The sequence below is a fragment of the Condylura cristata genome, unplaced genomic scaffold, assembly GCF_000260355.1.
Source record: "Condylura cristata isolate star-nosed mole 26May11 unplaced genomic scaffold, ConCri1.0 scaffold00007, whole genome shotgun sequence".
NCBI classification, from domain to species: domain Eukaryota; kingdom Metazoa; phylum Chordata; class Mammalia; order Eulipotyphla; family Talpidae; genus Condylura; species Condylura cristata.
In genome coordinates this window covers 49,631,757-49,651,690 of record NW_004567108.1, presented here as the reverse complement: position 1 = coordinate 49,651,690, position 19,934 = coordinate 49,631,757, and the positions used below count along the sequence as shown (strand labels likewise).

General features: G+C 39.8%; 1 protein-coding gene across 1 annotated transcript; it reads left to right on the top strand.

Annotated features, from left to right (window-relative positions):
• Window positions 1-7,813: 7,813 nt before the first annotated feature.
• HSPB3 (heat shock 27kDa protein 3) lies at window positions 7,814-8,820 on the top strand. The gene has a single exon (XM_012721798.1). The coding sequence runs from the start codon at window positions 7,846-7,848 to the stop codon at window positions 8,281-8,283; it is 438 nt and encodes a 145-aa protein (XP_012577252.1). The 5' UTR covers window positions 7,814-7,845; the 3' UTR covers window positions 8,284-8,820.
• Window positions 8,821-19,934: the final 11,114 nt, after the last annotated feature.

Genomic DNA, 19,934 nt, shown 5'->3' with positions numbered 1-19,934 from the left:
GTCTTTTTGATATGGGCCATTCTCATCTTGTGAAATGGTATCTCATGGTGCTTTTTTTTTTTTTTTAAAGATTTTATTTATTTATTCATATAGAACTGGGGTACAGGCCAGAGATGCGGAGGGTGAGAGGATTCACCAGAGACAGAGCGGGAAGCACAACAGGCAGATAGACGAAGTACACTGTGAGGGGAGCAGCGGACAGGTCAGGAGAGGTCTGCCTCGCCATGTGGATCTCCTCCGGGGCAGGCGGGAATCGAACTCATGCGGAAGTGATTTTAGCTTCTTAGTGCAGCGCTTTAACCCGCTGAGCCACCAGGGAGGGCCACATGGTGCTTTTGATTTGCATTTCCCTGAGATAAATTAGGAAAATTCCTTCAGCTGCCTATTGACCACCATATATCTTTCTTGGAGAAGTGTCTATTTAGGCATACTGTCCACTTTTTTAGTAGATTAATTGTTTTCTTTTGGTTGCATGACATTTTGTATATTTTGGATATCAGCATTTGTCAGATGTGCTATGTGCAAATATTTTCTCCCATTTGATAAGGTATTTTATTTTATTTTTTTACTGATGGTTTCTTTTATTGTATTTATTTTAATTTGGGTGGATGGTGAAGTATCTTATAAAGATTCATTTAGCCCATGTAGTATAATTCCTTATTGATGGTTATAATTTACTTGTTTATTTTTTTAACCTGGCTAATCTGTCCATTGGTCAAAGTAGAGTGCTGAAGTCCCTAACAATTAATGCCTGGTTTTAGATTTGATAATAGTTTATGTATTTTGATGTTCCCTCATTTGGTGCATATCTATTGATAAGTACTATGTCTTCCTGATATAGTAATCCCTTAATCATTACATAGTTTCCATCTCTGTATCTTATTACCTACTATTACTGCTGACTCCAGAATAAGGATCTTTGTTTGGAATATGGAGTCAAAGGGCAATGGAAGGAGAATTGTTCATTTAGAATGTCACTTACTGGTGCCTTATCTGTGTAATCCCAATGTCTCCCACCAGAGGGCAATTATTACATGAAAATATTAAACCGTTCCTGGCTTCACTTTTAAATCACTATATTACACCACAGCTGGATTCCCTTTTACAGTACAGTACAGATCCTGAAATTATCTTTGCTTCCTTCAAGTCTGAAACTATTGTGATGCCTTAATTTTTTGCCTAGCAACTGAAAGGAGCTTAGGACAGAGAAAGCATATTTGCAAATGGGAGGGCTACATGGACTAGTAGAAACAGCTGCTTGTTTTGGTCCCTGTGAATAGAAACCAAACACTCACTGAGTGTCAAAACATTCTTCTATGTCTAACATTTTATAACTTATCCTTTTAAATATCATCTGGATACAGTAAACTGCATTGCCCCAAAATTAGATTGATATGCTTTTTCATAAAAATTTTAAAGATTAGCTAAGAGAAAGGATCAAAGTTTATGACAGACAACACATAAGTTTTCAAGTGTCCAGTTTGCTTCTTGTTTGAAGAGACCACTCATAATTAGTGATCATTTACCAAATGCCTCACAGGAAAAAAATGCCTTAAGGCCAGGATCAAGTCCAATCTTCTCGACATTCCTCAGAGATAAAGGCCATTTCAGAGATAAAGAAATTTAAACACAGTCAGGTGGAGAAATGTGCTGAAACGTTTTCCTTTAGTCCATATTATTAACAACAATGAAGTATGGGATCCATTGGAGGTCAAAGGGTACCAAGTAGAGAGACAAGGCAGATTCAGGAGGGTCATCTGTTGGTACTCACAAAACGATCAGGAAAGGGAGGTGGGCCTAAGATGTGAATAGAGGTCCTGATCCAGTTCCAATGCTGGTACATCAAGGTTTCCCTTCTCAACAGAGTGGCTGAGAATCAATTCAATTCTGATGCCATTTATGTGGAGATAGAAACAGATTCCACATGTGAACTGCTCTGCCTCTCAAGACCACTCTCTACGTAGATGCTAGCCAAAGTCCAGGTTAGTATTACCTACCTGTCCTTCTGACCAATAACTACAGATTAAACGCTCCCATGAACCCCCTCCTTTGACTTCAGGTATCAGTTTCAGATCCAGGTTGTTACCTGGACTTCTGATCAACTGCCTACAAATTAGAGATAACCACGACCCCCTCCTCAAGTTTAACAAATTTCCTAAGGTAGCTCAGAAGACTCATTTACTCACTAAATCACTGATTTATAACCATGGAAACTAAAGGACACAAATCAATAGCTAAATGAGGAAATAGATAGGATGAGGATCCAAACAAAGGAGCTTCTGTCCTGGAAATTAGATCTCAGCACAGTGGCACCAGTGGCACACTGAAACAAACTAGTTGTCAATCTAGAAACTCTCCAAACTTTCAGAGGTTTTATTACACAGGCACAGCTGATTAACTCACTGGTCATTGCAATTGAAATTAACCTCCAAGCTCTCTCCCCTCTGTGGAAATCAGAGGCAGGACTAAAGTTCCACTCTCAACTCATGGTTGGCAATGAGGCCAAGGTGCTCAGATGCTTCCCCAAAAGTCAGCTTATTCACAATAAGAGACACCTTTGCCACTTTCAACACTTAGGAAATACCAAATCTTTTGTGAATTGTGAACTGGAAACTGGAAAAAGACCAAATTTATATGAAAAATTATTTTGTTCATCAGAATGATCATTTTCTTATAAATCAGAATATCATAGTATACAACCGTGGAAGCTAACTGACTGTTTTCACTGGCTACACATGGTTGTTCTAAGGACAAATCAAAGAGATCATTACTCGGGTGATGGTTACTGATCATTTTTCTATATCAGGAAAGGACCCCAGGGGCAGTTTTAAGTTAGACAATCTGGCAGGAGACTGGCTAACAGGCAGAGGGCAGAGACTCAGACCCATGTCTACAGAAAGAAAAGGTAAATTGCGGAAGGCTACCATAGCCTCAGCCACCGGCTAAGGTTCAGGATGGGATCCAGGCCTTAGGAGGGACAAATGAAACAGGAAAGAGAAAATCTCTGCCAACCCAATGTTCACTTTTACAAACTGGACCAACTCCAAGAATAGGAAGGGTTCTGATCTGATATTTTCATGGGGACCAGAAAGTATAGACAAAAATCCAGTGATGGCAAAGTCACAGGATTTGGGAGAGTTAGCATTGTTGCAGGTCTCTGTACAGTGAGCTGAAGTGTCCCCAAAAGTCACCTTGTTAACTGTTGCTGAGTCATTTCCTTGGTTATACAGGCATAACTTGCTTCATCATCTTTTACTTCACAGATAGTAAAATTTTACAAATTAAGGGTTTATGGCAAAGTTACCTCCTGCAAGTCTGTTGGTGCCATTTCCCTAACAGCCTGTGCTCACGTGGCTTTTATGCATATTTTGGCCATTCTTGTAATATTTCAAACTTTTCATTATTATTATGTAGGTTACAGAATCCTGTGATCAGTCATCTTTGATGTCATTATTTCGGGGCATAATAAGCTGACCCATATAAAACATAAGACAGTGTAGTTAATCTATCAGTGCCAAATATGTCCTGTCTGCTACACCCACTTGCCTTTCCCCATCTCTGTCCCTCTCTTGGGCCTTCCTGTTTCCTCACAACAATATTGAAATTAGACTAATCAATAAACTTAAGATTGCCTCTACTAGTTCAAATGAAAGAAAGAGGAGTATATTGCTCAGTTTAATCACAAGCTAAAACTGATTAAGCTTAATCAAGAAGGCATGTAGAAAGCTGAAATAGGCTAAAAGCTAGGTTTCTTGTGCCAAGTACTTACCCAATTTCTGAATGCTAAGGAGTAGTTCTTCAAAGAAATAAAAAGTGCTACTCCAGTGAGGACAGAAATGATAACAAAGCTGGAGAGGCTTTTTGCTGATATGGAGAAAGTGTAATGATCTGGAGAAAAGATCAAAGCAGCCATAATATTCTCTTAAGCCAACGCCTAATCCAGAGCAAAGCCCTAACTCTCCTGACATGCACACAGGCTGAGAGTGGTGAGATAGCTGCAAAAAGAGACATTGAAGTTGGTCTAGACTGGTTCATGAGGTTTAAAGAAAAATACTGTCTCTATAACATAAAAGTACAAGGTGAAACAGCAAGTGCTAAAGTAGAAGCTGCAACAAGATTTCCAGAAGACCTGGCTGCAATAAATTAATGAAGGTGGGTAAAGTGAGCAACAGATTTTCAATGTAGACAAAACAGTCTTCCATGAGAAGATGGCATCCAGGACCTTCCTACCCAGAGTAGAGAAAACACTACATCTTCAAAGCTTCAAAGGACTTTATTGGTTGGGACTAATGTAACTGGTGACTTTAAAGCCAGTTCATTTAAGCCCACTCTTGTGTGGGGATTTGTGAAGTGATTTTGAAGGTGTGAAACTTTTTCCGTGGGAAGGTGTGAAACTTCCCCACTATCCCTATATCAGGTGCCCTAACCTTTCAATTATGCACAACAGAGATGAATCTCTAGGGTCCCCAGCATTGAGGGCTAGTGAGAAACAACACTAGAAGAATCTTAAGAATTACAGGAAACAGAGAACCCACCTTTAACAGACCCATGCACAGACTTATGCAGGGATCCAATGTGGTATGTTGGGCTGACAAGTACCTGAGCCCTAAGTGAAGGAAACCATTCTTATAGCATTTACCTGAAAGGCTGGTAGCTTTGGTTGTGTTCTTCAGGTTAGAAACACTGAAAGGCGCCTTCTCAGCACCTTTGTGCAACACTACTAACACTAGTGATGGGGCAGAATGTACCCCAGAGTCTAAACACTGTGAGTGAGTATGGCTGAGAGTTCCACCCACTCTTGCAACATGACCAATGTCACTGCCACTGTAGGTAACTCTCAGTGCCACAACACCCCAAAGATATGACAGGTGAGCAACTTCATCCACTCACTGTAAAGCAGCAGCACACCTAGGCTGGCACAGGCCCACAGTACTATCTACTCAGCATACCACAGTTGAGTTCCCCAATTGAGTTCCACCACTCCAGAGCTGGGCCAGAATGGCAGCCCCACAAGCGGTGTTACATAGACATCGCAAGAAGCCCACCAAGCAGGTATGCCTAGAGAGTCCAAGGAGGACTATGCTCCTAGACTCCACAGAACAGCGCCTGTACAGCCCCCCCCACCCTTACAGGGTCATGAGAGGAAATAACTAAACACAGGTATAGAGAATTAGGTGAAATAAGGAGGCAGAAGAACCTTGTCCAATGGAAAGAATAAGGCACCCTGAAAAAAGACTATATAGGAATGGACATAAGCAATCTATGTGATGAATAGTTGAAATAATAGTTATAAAGATGTTCATCAAACTTGAAAAAGAATGAATGAACTATAAAATTTAAGAAAATCTAAACAGAAATTATAGAGCTGAGGAATATAAAGACAGAACTGAGAAATGCAATAGAGGGGCCAGCATCAGACTGACTGCAGCAAGGAATGGGTGGGTGAACTGAAAGACAGAGTCACAGAGCTCATCCACATAGGTCAGAAAAGTGAAAGAAAGAATTTTTTAAACGTGAAGACACCTAAAGCAACTTCTGGAATAATTTTCCTCTTTTAGGAGTTCCAGAAGGAGAAGAGAGAAAAAAATCAGAAAAATTATTTGAGGAAATATGGCTGGAAATGTCCCTAATCTGGTGAAGGAGACACACATGGCGGTACAAGGACCCAGAGAGTTCCAAATAAGAGGTACTCAAAATGAAACACACAAATCTACACCAATACTATAATATATAATAGAAATTTGCTAGGAGACCATATTTAAAAGACACTTTATAACTAAAATGGCAAATGTTAAAGATCAAGAGAAACTTCAAAGCAGCAAAGAAAAGCAAATTGAAACTTAAAAGCATGTAAGCTAGGCCAGAAGGGAGTGGAATAATATAGTTGAAGTTCTGGAAGGAAAAAATGCCAACCAAGAATTCTTAAGCAAGATTAATGGTCAGAATTGGAGAGGTTAAAAGTTTCCCAGAGAAGCAGAAGTGAAAGAGATTCCATACATGAAACTGGCCTAATAAAAATGGTAAAAAAATTTTTTTAAACAGAAAAGAAATGACACCAATTAACAACAACAACAAAACATACGAAAGAACAAAAATCTCACTAGAAAAAATAATATACAGCTACAGTAGTACATGGATCACTTATGAAGCAAACATGAATTATGTACAGCTACAATAATCAGTCCAGGGAAACATCTAGAGTTGTAAAATAAAACATAAGAAATATAAAATGGGCCCTCCCTGGTGGCGCCTTGGGTTAAAGCACTGCACTGAGAAGCTAAAGCCACTTCCGCATGAGTTCGATCCCTGCCTGCCCCGGAGGTGACCACATGGCGTGGCAGACCTCTCCTGACCCGCCCGCTGCTCCCCTCAGCAGTGTACTTCCTCAATCTACCAGTTCTAGAAAATACTAACACCTGTGGGGATAAAGTTTTCTATGTTCTATATTTCAAGCCTTATTGTGTGTATACACATTACATACACATGGCAGGAATAAAAAGCACAATGTGTTTACACTGAAAAGCCAGTCTTCCTCCAGCCCTATCTCCTAACCACACAGCTACCCTTCCAGGAGGCAACTGCTATTCCCAGAGCAATTTATTTATATAAACAAATACTACTTATATTTTTAAAGATTTATTTATTTATGCATACAGAACTGAGTTACAGGCCAGAGGTGAAGGGGTGGTGAGAAGATTCACCAGAGTCAGAGTGGGGAGCAGAACAGGCAGATCAACGAAGTACACTGCTGAGGGGAGCAGTAAGACAGGAGGTGTCCCAGAGGTGGGGTGGGGAGGGCCCAAACTTGCTCTAAAGAGGCTTAGGCTAGTTTGCAGTGCTGCGCTTTAACCTACTGCACCACCAGGGAGGGCCAACTACTTATTTTCAAAAGTACAAATAGTAGCACATTATGTATACTCTGGATTTTTCTCCTTAATATGTCTTGGTGACCTTACAGCATTGGATAAAGGGATGTCATTCTTTTTCATTGAAAGCTTAATATAAAGAGTGCTAATGGTTAAGAAACAGTATGTAATTTATTTTTGCCATTTCAAGAGCAGAGTTGCAGCTAGGTTAATCTTTTATTTTCTGGGCTTCAATATCAGGCAGTTCAAAGTTTTTTCTCTCCCCTGTGGCTCTCTTTGCCTTACTAAGTGTCCCCATTCTATGACCCTCCAACTCCTATCTGACACAGATCTGGCTTCATCATTTCATTTTTGATGAGTCGAATGTAAAAAACCTAGATGACGTGATTCAGATGTCTCTTAAGGACAAAAGATTAAAAGGTGACATAAAATAAAATATGGAGAATTAAGGGGTGAGGGTGTGTTGAATATGTGAGATTTGCACAACTGCTTATTATCTGAATCCATTACAACTAGAGTCATCTCTCTCCAGTTATGCACTTGGAGACAGAATCTATACAGGCTCAGGTCAGATTGTGAATGCACTGCTTTAGACTGTTCTAAGAATCTAGATTCTCAGTCACTGTAGTTCACAAGGACCGTGCATTCACTCAAATATTTTCCACATTCTTTGTCTGATTTTTTTCTTTTTTCTCGTGAAGCAAGCAAGGCTCACTCATTATCTAAGGATGACTGAGAATACAAGCGTATTCCTTGCCTAAGCAGCCTATGCAGGCTGTGGCTAAATGCATTCCAAAATATGTGCTATAAATAGCTGTTCATTGTCAGCGAGTGCGAAAAGACAAGGCCTAGTTGAGTGGTTGCGTCTGCTCAGGGTTATAAGCAAATAGCCGCTCCCACTGATACTCCAGTACGTGGGCACGGCTGGGGCTTGCCACTTACTGAAGGAAAGCTGCTCGATGCTGTTTCTGCCTCCACGATGGCAAAAATCATTTTGAGGCACCATATCGAGACTCCGGTGCGTTACCAGGAGGAGTTTGAAGCTCGGGGTTTGGAAGCCTGCAGGTTGGATCATGCGTTATACGCATTGCCGGGGCCAACCACCGTGGACTTAGGGAGAGGCAGGGTGGCCCAGGCTCCGCCACTGGACGTAGCCTCAGAAATGCCTCCCCGCTTTCAGATTCTGCTGGATGTAGTTCAGTTCCTCCCTGAAGATATCATCATTCAGACCTTTGAGGGCTGGCTGCTGATTAAGGCTCAACACGGAACAAGAATGGACGAACATGGTTTTATCTCAAGAAGTTTTACCCGACAGTATAAACTGCCAGATGGCATTGAAACCAAAGATCTGTCTGCCATTTTCTGCCATGATGGAATTCTGGTGGTGGAAGTAAAGGATCCAGTTGGAACTAAATAAAAACTTATTGGTTCCTGTTCATATGACAAGAGGAAGATTCTAGTTCAGCTAGTAGTACCACTGGAATGCTTGAATTACCCACGTTTGAAATTATTTTCATGAAGATTAAAACTATAGTCACAGTTTCGGGTATGTTGAGGTTGCCTTTGTTTTCATACTAAGAAAGGAAAATTGTTCAATGTGTTGAAAAGGGATGTTGTTCTTACAACTGAAATACTGTCCGTGTAGGAGCCTGCGGTTTGATCTAGAAAAGAAACAGAATTATTTCTTCATCACTTCAACAATGCTAGGAAAGCTGCATTTGTGGTAATTGATGGCTTAATTGTCATGCTAATTTAAGGAACTTGTATCCATCTTATGAAAACTTTCTGAGCTAAAGAAGAGTTGTGATTCCTTTCAATTGATAAGCTTTCCCTTAGGTTGTTTTCATTAAAGTGGAGTGTTGTAAATGTAGCGTCTGAAGATAAAATAGCATTTGGAAATTGGGTCTGAAATACATGATTCACTGCAGTTGTTGCTTTTTTAAACTTATGCTGGAATTTTCATATAAAAACCTTACTTTTAAAAAGTTTTAAATATGTACTGCATTCTTTCTTTAAAAAAAAAAAAAACTAAAGTGAATCTTACCTGCAGTGTTTTTCTTAACTGCCTATGTTCTTGGATACTTATAAATATTAATAAGATGTGTACTAACATTCATACATTAATATTAAGTTTAGGAAACCATTTTAAAAGTCTAATTACTGATATTAGAGTTGCAATCTATGCTTTTCAGATGCCACTTACACTTTTAGATTTCACAAGATGGCAAGAGGTAGTGCTCTCTTGGCATAGCCAGTAGATTTAAATAGCCTGGCAGGCAGTGAAGTTCAGAGGCCCAAGTTTACACAGGCGTCTGAGTTTGTACAGCATGTGGCTGTGGCCTGCTTCTATTCTCCCTCTGCTGCTTCCACCCAAGGGAATGGGTGAGACCTTGGGCGGAGGTTGAGGATTTGTTTCAGGAACATTGACTTCAACAGCTGGTCTGTGACATTCCAAAGATTTGCTATCTCATTCTGTACATGCTAAATATTGCTTAGGAGGAAGTAGCTGGTCTCTCCCCAGCCCCCATGTGACTGATTGGGAGTGAGGACAGTGCTATGAATAGATGAGGCTGTGAGGGGAAAACACTGGGTAAATGCTGACTGCATAATACCACCCTGCTTCTCCAGTGTTTTATTTCAAATGAAAAACGTGAGAAAAAAAACAATAGAACAAGAAATCAAAGGGGTCTAAAAGTAGTTTTGAAAACAAGTATAATCTGAGAGACATGTTTGTTTATAGTTGATATAAATTGAAACGATTTTGAAGCTGTGTTTATCTGAGGTTATACCTCTACACTGAGGTTTGTGCATCGAACACTAGGATAAGAAATTTTGTTTGACAGAGTTATCTCAGACCAGCTTTGCTACAAAACAAAGAATAAGTAGTGAGATTATATCTACTAATATGATTAGAACTGGGATGCCATTTGTCACATTAGATCATTTTTTCCCCACTGATTTGGAAGAGTGTTAAAACACACTAGTGCTTTGACCAGTGCTACTTCTGGAAAAGTTCAGAAAGTAAAATTCTTAACACTTGGAAAAAGAAACATTTCCTTTAAGAATGAAACTGCAAATAAGCATTTCATCCAATTAATTTTTTTCATGGTAAATTTTAAAGTAATATATAGCTACTTCTTGATTTAGAAAATATACCTAACAAGATGAAAAAAAATATTATTCTACCACCATAATGTAGTTGCTTAGAATTTCTATTTCAACCTTCTCTTACATAAATAGATTCATGCCTTTTCACAAAAGTAATTGCCAGTTTCCTCCCATCTTCCAACAACCCAAATCCTTCTCAACCCAGGCATACTGACACCTATGGTCACCTCATTTTAGTTTCTAGTTGGGTTCAGCCAATCAGAGCTACCAGCTGAGACTGGAGAGGGAAGGTCAGTGGGCAGGAGGGGAAAATGGTCAGGGCATATCTTTCCCGAGTGCCAGCCTACTGCCTACAAGTCTAGGGCACAGGGGAGCAGGGGGAAGTGGGGAGTGGCACCTTGCATCCCTCCTGGGGATAAGGTTGTGCTCTGTTACCCTGTATTACAGCTCCTGTTCACCCTTTGGTCCTATCAGTAAAAGAGAGGGTGTGTCTTTTGCTCCCTCTTGTCCCTGGTGCTTTGCCATCCTTATTGATTCCCTTTATTTCACTTGCTTTCCCAAACTCCCTGCTTTCCCTTTATTAAAGTCTCTCTCAAGTGATAGAACTCTGTTTCCTGCCAGTACCCTGATTACTTGACATTTTAAGTGATAAGGAAAAAGTACATCACTTTTGCTATCAAACATTTACTGCTTTGTGTTGGCTACACATTACTGATCTCAACAGACTCAGGCACTCTGTGCCCAACAGACAGTCTCAAACTGGAATCACTCAAATTGGAATACTCTTATAAAGAGGTTAATAACAAAGATGTGGGTGGGGTGCAAGTGAACGCAGAGACAATATGTAACCTAAGAGTACTTGTGTGGAGCTATTAATGTCCCCTAGGTCCAAAGGATGAGATGAGAAAGCAGATTTCAGAAATCGAAAACAAAGTCAGAGAGACCACCAGGTGCACCACCTGAGGGTCACAACCAGCCCAAGGTGACCTCTCACTGGGCAGGAGCCAGGAAAATAAATACATTTTCCCTCTAGCCTCTTACCGGGGCACAGCACTGGCTGGACCTGATAGCCAGAGGGCACAGGAGCCCTGTTGACATAGTTTCATAGCCTCCCTGGGCAGAGGACATGTGTAAAGGGCTCTCTGGGGAGGGAAGGGGAGAGGAAAATAACCTACAAAATGAACACTGCTGTTATAACTCTCTTAGAAAATCTTTTCTCCAAAATGCAACAATAGTTGAAGTGCTGACACTTTTTTTGGAATAGTGCAAGTCCAGGATGGTAAAGGTTAGGAAACTGGGGAAATGAAACAAGAAAAAATGTGAAGCAAAGTGTTGTGATGTGTTACCAAGCTGGGCACCCCCTCACAAAGAGCTACCAGGGAACTCAGCAGCTGTTTGCAGGGAAGTGGGCTCAGCACTCCGCCCTGATCTTCAAGAAGATCAAATCTTAATGCTATGCATAGGGAAGAGGGACTTTATCTTGCTCTATTCCCTCCTATGTTCTATGTCCCATGAGTCAAGAGGATTGGTTCACCAGGAATGGATTGACCTGCACTTTTAGGTTGTATCTTCCAAACCCTTAGTGGCAGCACAGAAAACCAGTGTGAAATTTGTGGCCCACAGTGTGACATTTCATTCATGCTGGGAACAGAGGATGACTCCGCATGGTTAGGATTCAGGTTGAAGAATGGGGTCTCAGGGCTTCAGGTAGGACTCTAGGCTCCTTAGAAATGTGCAAGGGCTTGGTCCAGGAGGTAGCAGCATGGTCTGGGAGACAGGCAGTACCTCCAGAAAAAGAAGGTTGGGGACAAGGTATATGGGGTGTGTGTCTAACACAGAGTCAAATCCAGAACTACAGGAAGGGGGTGCCAGGCAAACCACATTGTCTTAAGGCACCTATTGCCTATGCCTATTGCCTATGTGCCCTACATAGTCTTCAACTTATGGACTCTAATAGCAGCTTATACTTTGATCTAATTTTTAATATGCTTAGGTGCTAAGTCAGCCCTTTCAAATTTCTCCAGATTTTTTCTTCTCCTATAGATTGTGGGCTATATTTCTTGTTTGCTTGTTGGAAGTGGCTACTTTGCACCTTATCAGTTTGGAAGTCATTGATGATTTTGGTTCCCACAGACCTCTAAATTGCACTGCAGTCCTCCTGGTCTTACACAAATACCATTTGTGATTATTTGAAAATTGCTGTTAATAGTCAGTATCGCATCCAAAAAGTGATCTTAAAAGACACAAATGGAAATGCAGATGGCCAACAGGCATATGAAAAAATGTTCTACATCACTCGTAATAAGGGAGATGCAAATTAAAACCACAATGAGATACCACCTCACCCCAGTGAGAATGGCACATCTTCAAACAACTAGCAACAACAAATGTTGGCGAGGATGTGGAGAAAAAGGAACTCTCCTGCACTGTTGGTGGGAATGCAAACTAGTACAACCACTATGGAAAACTGTTTGGAGGTTCCTCAAACTGCTAAACATGGAGCTTCCCTACGACCCAGCAATCCCACTCCTAGATATCTATCCAAAAGACACAAAAACACTGATTGAAAAAGATACCTGTACCCCCATGTTTATTGCTGCTTTATTTACAATTGGAAAAACATGGAAGCAGCCCAAATGCCCAAAAGTAGATGACTGGATTAGAAAGATGTGGTACATATATACAATGGAATATTACTCAGCAACCAAAAAAGAGAAACACATGTCTTTTGCAGCAACTTGGATGGAGCTGGAAAAGATCATGCTTAGTGAGATAAGCCAGAAAGAGAAAGAAAAATACCGGGTGGTTTCACTCATAGCAGGAGTATAATGGACCAGGTAGAAAATAACAAAAATAATGAACAACCACATACCAGAGACATGTGGGGAATGGGATCAAAAACGGGGGAGGGAGAGAGAAATGCACGGGATTATGGTGATGGCACACGGGTGATTTGGTGATTGGAAACCCGTGGGGATTACGATCGAGATGGAAAAAAAAATGTACAAAATGATGTAAAAATAAACTTTTGTAAAAAAAAAAAAGACACAAATGATATACAATCTTATGTAAAAAAAGAAATCAAAATATGTAATAATAATTTTCTTAAGCTTTATATGAATGTTTTTCACTAGTGATCACTGTTGTCTTCAGAGACTCAAATAATTAACTTAAAAATAATATTAAAATATTGGTCTAGCATACTAACTTACAGTCTGTGTTTTATATTTTGAAAGGAAGTCTGCTTTTGCAATTGAATTGCTGAGATATTGTCTGCAAATAACAGAGGTAATGTTTTATATTTGAAAAATAAATAATTCTAAGAAAAGGTTTTTTTTTTGTTTCAACATAAGTTCTATGTATATACTTATAAAATCCTGTGTACTAATGATTCCTCAAGTTCAGATACAGAGAAAATATACTGTAATAAGATAAAATGGTCCATATTATGTCATTGTTTGTAATTTTTAAATTTTCTTCATGACCTGATATGTAGTCATTTTTTTAAAGACAACTACCTGTATACTTAAAAATAATATGTAGAATAACATAATGTATCAATACTTTCTCTTGGGATACACACACATATGATTTTATTTGCTGTTTTGTTTTTCAAATAGTCTTTTCTTTTTGTGTTATGTTTACCAGAATGATTTAATTTTTTTAAAAGATTTATTTATGCATACAGAACTGGGGTATAGCCCAGAGGTGCAGGGGTTGTGAGAGGATTCACCAGAGACAGAGTGGGGTGCAGAACAGGCTGACTGAAAAAGAACACTGCTGAGGGGAGCAGCAGGTGGGTCAGGAGAAATCTGCGGCACCATGTGGGTCGCCTCCTGGGTGGGGATCCAACTCATGCTACTTAGTGCTGTGCTTTAACCCGCTGCGTCACCAGGGAGGGCCCAGAATTATTTCATTTTTTAAGTGCTCATTTATGTTGCAAGATTGGACCGTTTATATTTTTTAAAAAGTAATTCTGGTCTATATTTACCTTTATATATTCTCAGGTTATGTTGTTATGTGATTACAGCTACTGGCCCTACAACTTACTCTGATGGAACTTGAAGGAATCAAGCTAAGTAAAATAAAACAGAAGATTCTAGAAGAATCTGCAGCATGAACATGATGAAGCAAAAGGAAGCAAGTGACCATGAAATGAATGCTTAAGCTCAGGGGTCAGAGGCCAGAAAGCTAAAATAGATTAAAACCAAAAAAGAAAGATCCCACTACACTCAAGGAAAGAGAAATCAAGCTTCATGCTTAATCTTCCAATATAACATACACCTGGACCCACCTTACCACGTTCTGGTTGATATCAACTTACCAATTTTTCCATTAAAGCCAAATTTGGACTTAGGGCAGTCAATGATAGACTATTTGTATGCCAGCTGTATCGCTTGTATAACAGACTATGTAATGCTACAATTGAGATACTGGGGCAAAGTATCAAGTGGCTCTAAGGAGTGCCAAGGACATGTAAACACACACAAAGAATCTTATGTGGACACTGCTTAGTACAGAGTAGCTCAGCACAAGTGCAGCCAGGATTGACCAGCCCTTAAGCAAAAAAGAATCTAGAGAATCCCTGAAATCCCCATCATATACATTTGTATTCACAGATATGATATTGAGCCAATGCCAGATGATTATGAAGACGTCAGTTCTAATTTTTACATAACCAAAAGTTGTCTTCCTTTAATTGACTTTCTCTGTCACCAGTTCTTTAAATATACTCTAGCATTATTCCACTCCCCATTTCCTCTGTTATAAGCTGACTATGGCTAAATATATACTCACTTTTTGAATGCTGTTTTGAAATGGATATTTTGCATCATTTAAAACTCTTTTTACAAATTAGGTGATAGTTCACAAAGAGAGAGAGAGAAAGATGTCAGAAAGAGAAAAACATATAGTGGATGACTTTACTTATCTGGAACATAGAGAAACAAAAAAGGAAGAGACAAAAAAAATCTAAACCAAACCGGACTCTAGAAATCTGATTAGATTTTTAGTCACAGGGAGAGGGAGGAAGTTAGGAAGGAAAGGGGGAGGAGATCCAATGATCAACAGTGAAGGATTATTGGAGCTTGTTGATGAGAGTAGTGATGAGACAAAGGTATAATCTCCCTAAATCATACATTGTTGTAAAGCAACATTGCCACAATAAAAAAATAAAAAAGCAGACCTTAAAAGTTTTTGTCACAAGAAAAGAATTTTGTAACAATGTATGGTAACAGATATTAACTAGACTTATTATGGTGATCATTTCAGTATATATGAATACTGAATCATTATACCTGAAACTAATATAAAATTATGTTAATTATGCCTCAATTATATGTTAAAAAAAAAAAGCAAATGTGAAAGCTACTCTGTTATGAGCTAAGTATCGTCTGCCATGTTCTGTGCTTCAGGGTCTGCTCTTCGGTTTCAAGATACACTTTTCCAGTAGAGTCACCACTGGGAGAGCAGAGGGAGGAAGAACTGTGAGACTGAGGCATTTTTTTCTCTTTTACTGCTTCAATTCTAGCTTCCAGCAGAAGCGGCCTCCTACAAGTTTCCTAAGACAGCCTGCTAGCCCCTGGCTCTAGTCCACACTGGGCCGGTAGCTCCAGTTCCATTCCTTTGCTCCTTCAAACTCGGGCAGGGAATTGTTTCTCACTATTACTGGTCATTGTATCCCATAGCCCTGCCGTCATCTGTGTAAATAATCATTTTATTACTATTACTAAAAAATTTGAACTGATTATGCCTTATTTTTTTTTCTATCCATACATCTAAATGATTCATCCCTATATATTCTCCCTGTGGCATAAGACAGGACATAGCCTCTCCTTAAAAAGAGGGAGGATAAAAAAATAGAAAAATGGAAAACTTTTATGAATTAATAAGTATTTGCAACTTTTAAAAATTTTGTCTAGTCTGTGTTTGAAACTGAAGATGGTAATCATTGTTCCTGAGTATGGTGAAATAGTACCTATTTTCTGTTGGTTTGTGCCATAAAAATTAATACAATATTTCTTCTGGGTAATATGTTAGGTATTTAATATAAAATTATAAGTGGATGGGCCCTCCCTGGTGGCGCAGCGGGTTAAAGCACAGCACTGAGAATCTAAAGCCGCTTCCGCATGAGTTCGATTCCCGCCTGCCCCGGAGGTGACCACATGGCGTGGCAGACCTCTCCTGACCCGCCTGCTGCTCCCCTCAGCAGTGTACTTCCTCGATTTGCCTGTTCTGTTCCCTACTCTGTCTCTGGTGAAGCCTCTCGCCGCCCCTGGGCCTCTGGCCTGTACCCCAGTTCTGTATGCACAAATAAATAAATCTTTAAAAAAAAAATTATAAGTGGATGAATAAAGAACCAACAAATTTAATGATATGATAAAAAGTCTTAATGATAAGAATTTAATCACATAAATTTGTGAAGCATTTTTAACTTGAAGTATTGAAATATAATAAATTTGTTAAACTATAGTCTATCAGTATTATGAAATCCCACATTGTAATAAAAAACATATTCTGGAAGAACATTAAATGAAATGGGAATTTTCTTTACTAAGATCCAGGAGTTACAAAAGTTTACAACATTCCCATGTTTAACCAATGGACATATTCCCATTTCAATAAGGTTTTGTTTAGGTTCTGATTGTAATAGCAGTGTGATACTCTATCACACAATATGTTATCATTTATTCTAAACAGAGAAGAAAGAATCAAGGATAATATAAAAAATATCAAAAGTGACTATATGAATGGGATTGTGGATCTTCACTTTACAGTTCATTGTGGAAATACAAATAACATTATTTTATAGTCAGAAGAGAAACAGTAAACATAAGTTTAAAATATACTATAAATGTAAAACCTAATAAATGACCATCATAAAATCCTGTATTATATACAGGACATATCTTTGTCTATATAGAACCTAACAATTTTAGTAAAAAGCAAGTATTTTATTCATTTGATAAACTTGTACCACTGCCACTGTACTGGGTTATCCCAAAGAAATCAGACATTTTCAGGACAGCAATTCCAAGAGATGGTGATTCTATAAAATGCAGTAAGCACAAATGACTTTCTCTTCTAAAATGCTAGCTAGCTTTCAGTGCTCTGTTCATTATTCTCAATATGCACTCTAACTGCAACCCAGAACCTTCACTTAGGCTCAGACTTCATTGGTGAGGAAAATTACATAAGTGGTTTAGAAAAATGAACCACCTTTCCTCCCTCCTACACCCCTCCACCCTGCCTTGGTCCTGAACAGCCAGTGGCTTCTTTCTGTGACAGACAGGATTGGGGTGCTGTGCGTCCCAGCACAGCTGCCAGACACATGCCATTCTCCTGAAACCCTGCACTTGGAGAGGGTGGAATTTCCCTTTGCCCTTGTTTCATCTGCCTAAGCCTACTATCCTTAAATTATCCAAGCAGCAAAGCCTTGGAGAAGTAACCCAATGTGGTTTTAATTTTTCTGTTGTTATTGAATGAGATGTAATTAATTCCTTGTGAAACAGAACGTTTAATTTGGCCAGGAAATTCTAATAGTCTGTTTTGGTACTGAGTCTATGAATCAACTTTATCCCCGTGACATGGATGAAATAATGGAACTGCCTAGGACTGTAACTTCATGGCAAAATCAAACAAACAAAAAAGTCACAGGAAAGCAGACTTTGGTAGTGAGCAAATGTAGGTGGACAGGGGTATCAAAGCCAGCATTGCCACTTTCTAGCCTGGCAATTTTAATTTACTTCATTCCTCTTAGTTTCTTCATCTATAAAATGGGAATAACTATAGTACCTATCATGTAAGATTTTTATAAGATAAAATGAAGATATTAGAGACCAGCAGAATTGGTTTACTCTGAATCACCTGGTTATTGTCCAACACCCACCCAGGCCATTTAAATCAGAATCTCTGGAGACAGGGTCCAGGCATCAGCAGTTCCTAACTCTTGCTAGGTGATGCAGTGAGAAACCAAAGTTAAAAATTACTAGTGTACGTGAAGATAGCTGAGAATAGAAAAGGGACTTAACGGATACAGAAGCTGCTGGAGGTACAGGAACATCATACTTGGATGACAGAGCTGGGGCAATGAGGATGAGGGAGGAATTGAACTACCCACAGGTTCTGGTGGAAGTTAAAATGGGAAGATGACTGACCAAACTTTTCTGCTTTCCAGGGAGTATTGTGATTTCTGTACTGAAGTCCCCATCACAGGGTAGTAAATCACCTACCTTCAGAAGGATGGTAGTACCACTTACCACGACAAACAGATGAGATCAGAGTGTGGTTGGGAAAAAGATGATTCATTTTAAACGTGTAACAATTGCTGAGTATTGGTAACTCAACCATCCTAAAACTCACAGGTGAAGTTGGGCTAAATACCCCAAATTCTAAATTCCCAGAATCACATCTTTTGCATCTGCTGGCCCCCAACACACACACACACAGACACACACACACACATGAACACATTCATGGGACTTGCAAAGAGAAACCAGAGACAGCATGAGACCCTCACACCCTAATATAAGATGAGGTTGAAGGGGAGAAGGCCATTACCTTTTGTAGGAAATATATAACTGTGTTGAAGTATTCTCTCAGAGCAAGGGCAGGGATGGGCCTGGGTTGCCAGGGAGGGAGTTGTCAAGAGATCAGGCTTGTGGGTACCTGATGTAGCATTCCTCTCTGGACAGTCACCAGGCACTAGACTCCCTGTTCAACACCCTTGCTACCAGGGCAGAGCAAAAGCACATTGGGAAGAGATGGCAAGGGCAAAGGGAGTGCCAGGTGGAGCAGTCAAGACTTCCCATAAAGGACTAGAAGTCTAGAAAGATGACTTCCACAGAAGCCTGATGACCTAGGAGTAAGCAGATTACGTGTGCAACTTTATTCTTATCTGAAAAAGTCACAGAACTGGCAAAGAAAGAACACATCGGTGGAGTGGGACATAAGTCTGCCGGCTCAGGGGCTGGGTCTGATGTTGAGAAGGAAATTCTCTCATGAGGGAATCCTGGCATCTATGCTGCTACTTGGGAACAAATCCCTTGTTAGCCTTCTGCTGTCCACACAGACACAAGGACAACAAGCTGGGTCTCTGCACTTCTTCCTTAGCCCTCCTCCCTGACTATTACCGGTAAGGTAGGTTATGGAAAGACACCAGCAGGTGTGTATGAACCAGAACCCACCCCATGTCCCTATTCTGTTGTAGGGGTCCAGAGATGGGGAGGATGAGAAGAGACTCATTAATTGGATATTAAATAAGAGCTTTGAAACAAATCATAGAATCACAGAATCTTGACGATTGGGTGTTACTGTTTTAATAGCTGGTGGTAAATATTCTAATAAACTGGCTGAAAATTACAGCACTGGGCTTAAATCATTAGTCTACTTCTACTTTCTATGAAAAATGCGATTTGATAGGTATATTGTCATGCTGTAAACAATGGCATGGAGAGGCACAAATGAGAAACAGAGGCCTTCTGCTCATGGTGAAGTACATGACTGAGGCCCTAGTGGACAGCTTGATAGCAACCTCATGAGACATACTGCAAGTAAAAGCTGAAGCTGAGGCTCTCCTGCATTCCACTCCTGAATTTCAGAAAGTGTGAGACTGTTGTTTTAAGTTGCTAGTCTTAGGATTATTATGCACCAATAGGTAAGGTGTAAGAGTTGTCCCAAGTTGGACCAAAAGAGCCAGACTTTTGTATCTAATTCATTGATTGATTATTGGGTGCAGATTGTTCCTCAAAAGATGGATGATTATGGGTGAGGCAGGATCTTAGCCAAGGTAACCCCCAAAGAGAGCAGTCAACTGAAGACTATGCTCACAGTTGGGAGACTAAATCAATTGTTCCTGAAGGGGACCTGGGTCTCTTATCCCAGAACTTAAAGTGTTAAATTTGTTCCTCGTGAGTGTTCCTAGAAAGAGGTTTTCAAGTGCTACAGCTAGGAGTCAGAATT

What these genes read in the sequence shown, in the direction of transcription:
- HSPB3 (XM_012721798.1), top strand. Translation starts at nt 7,846, where the DNA reads ATGGCAAAAATCATTTTGAGGCACCATATCGAGACTCCGGTGCGTTAC.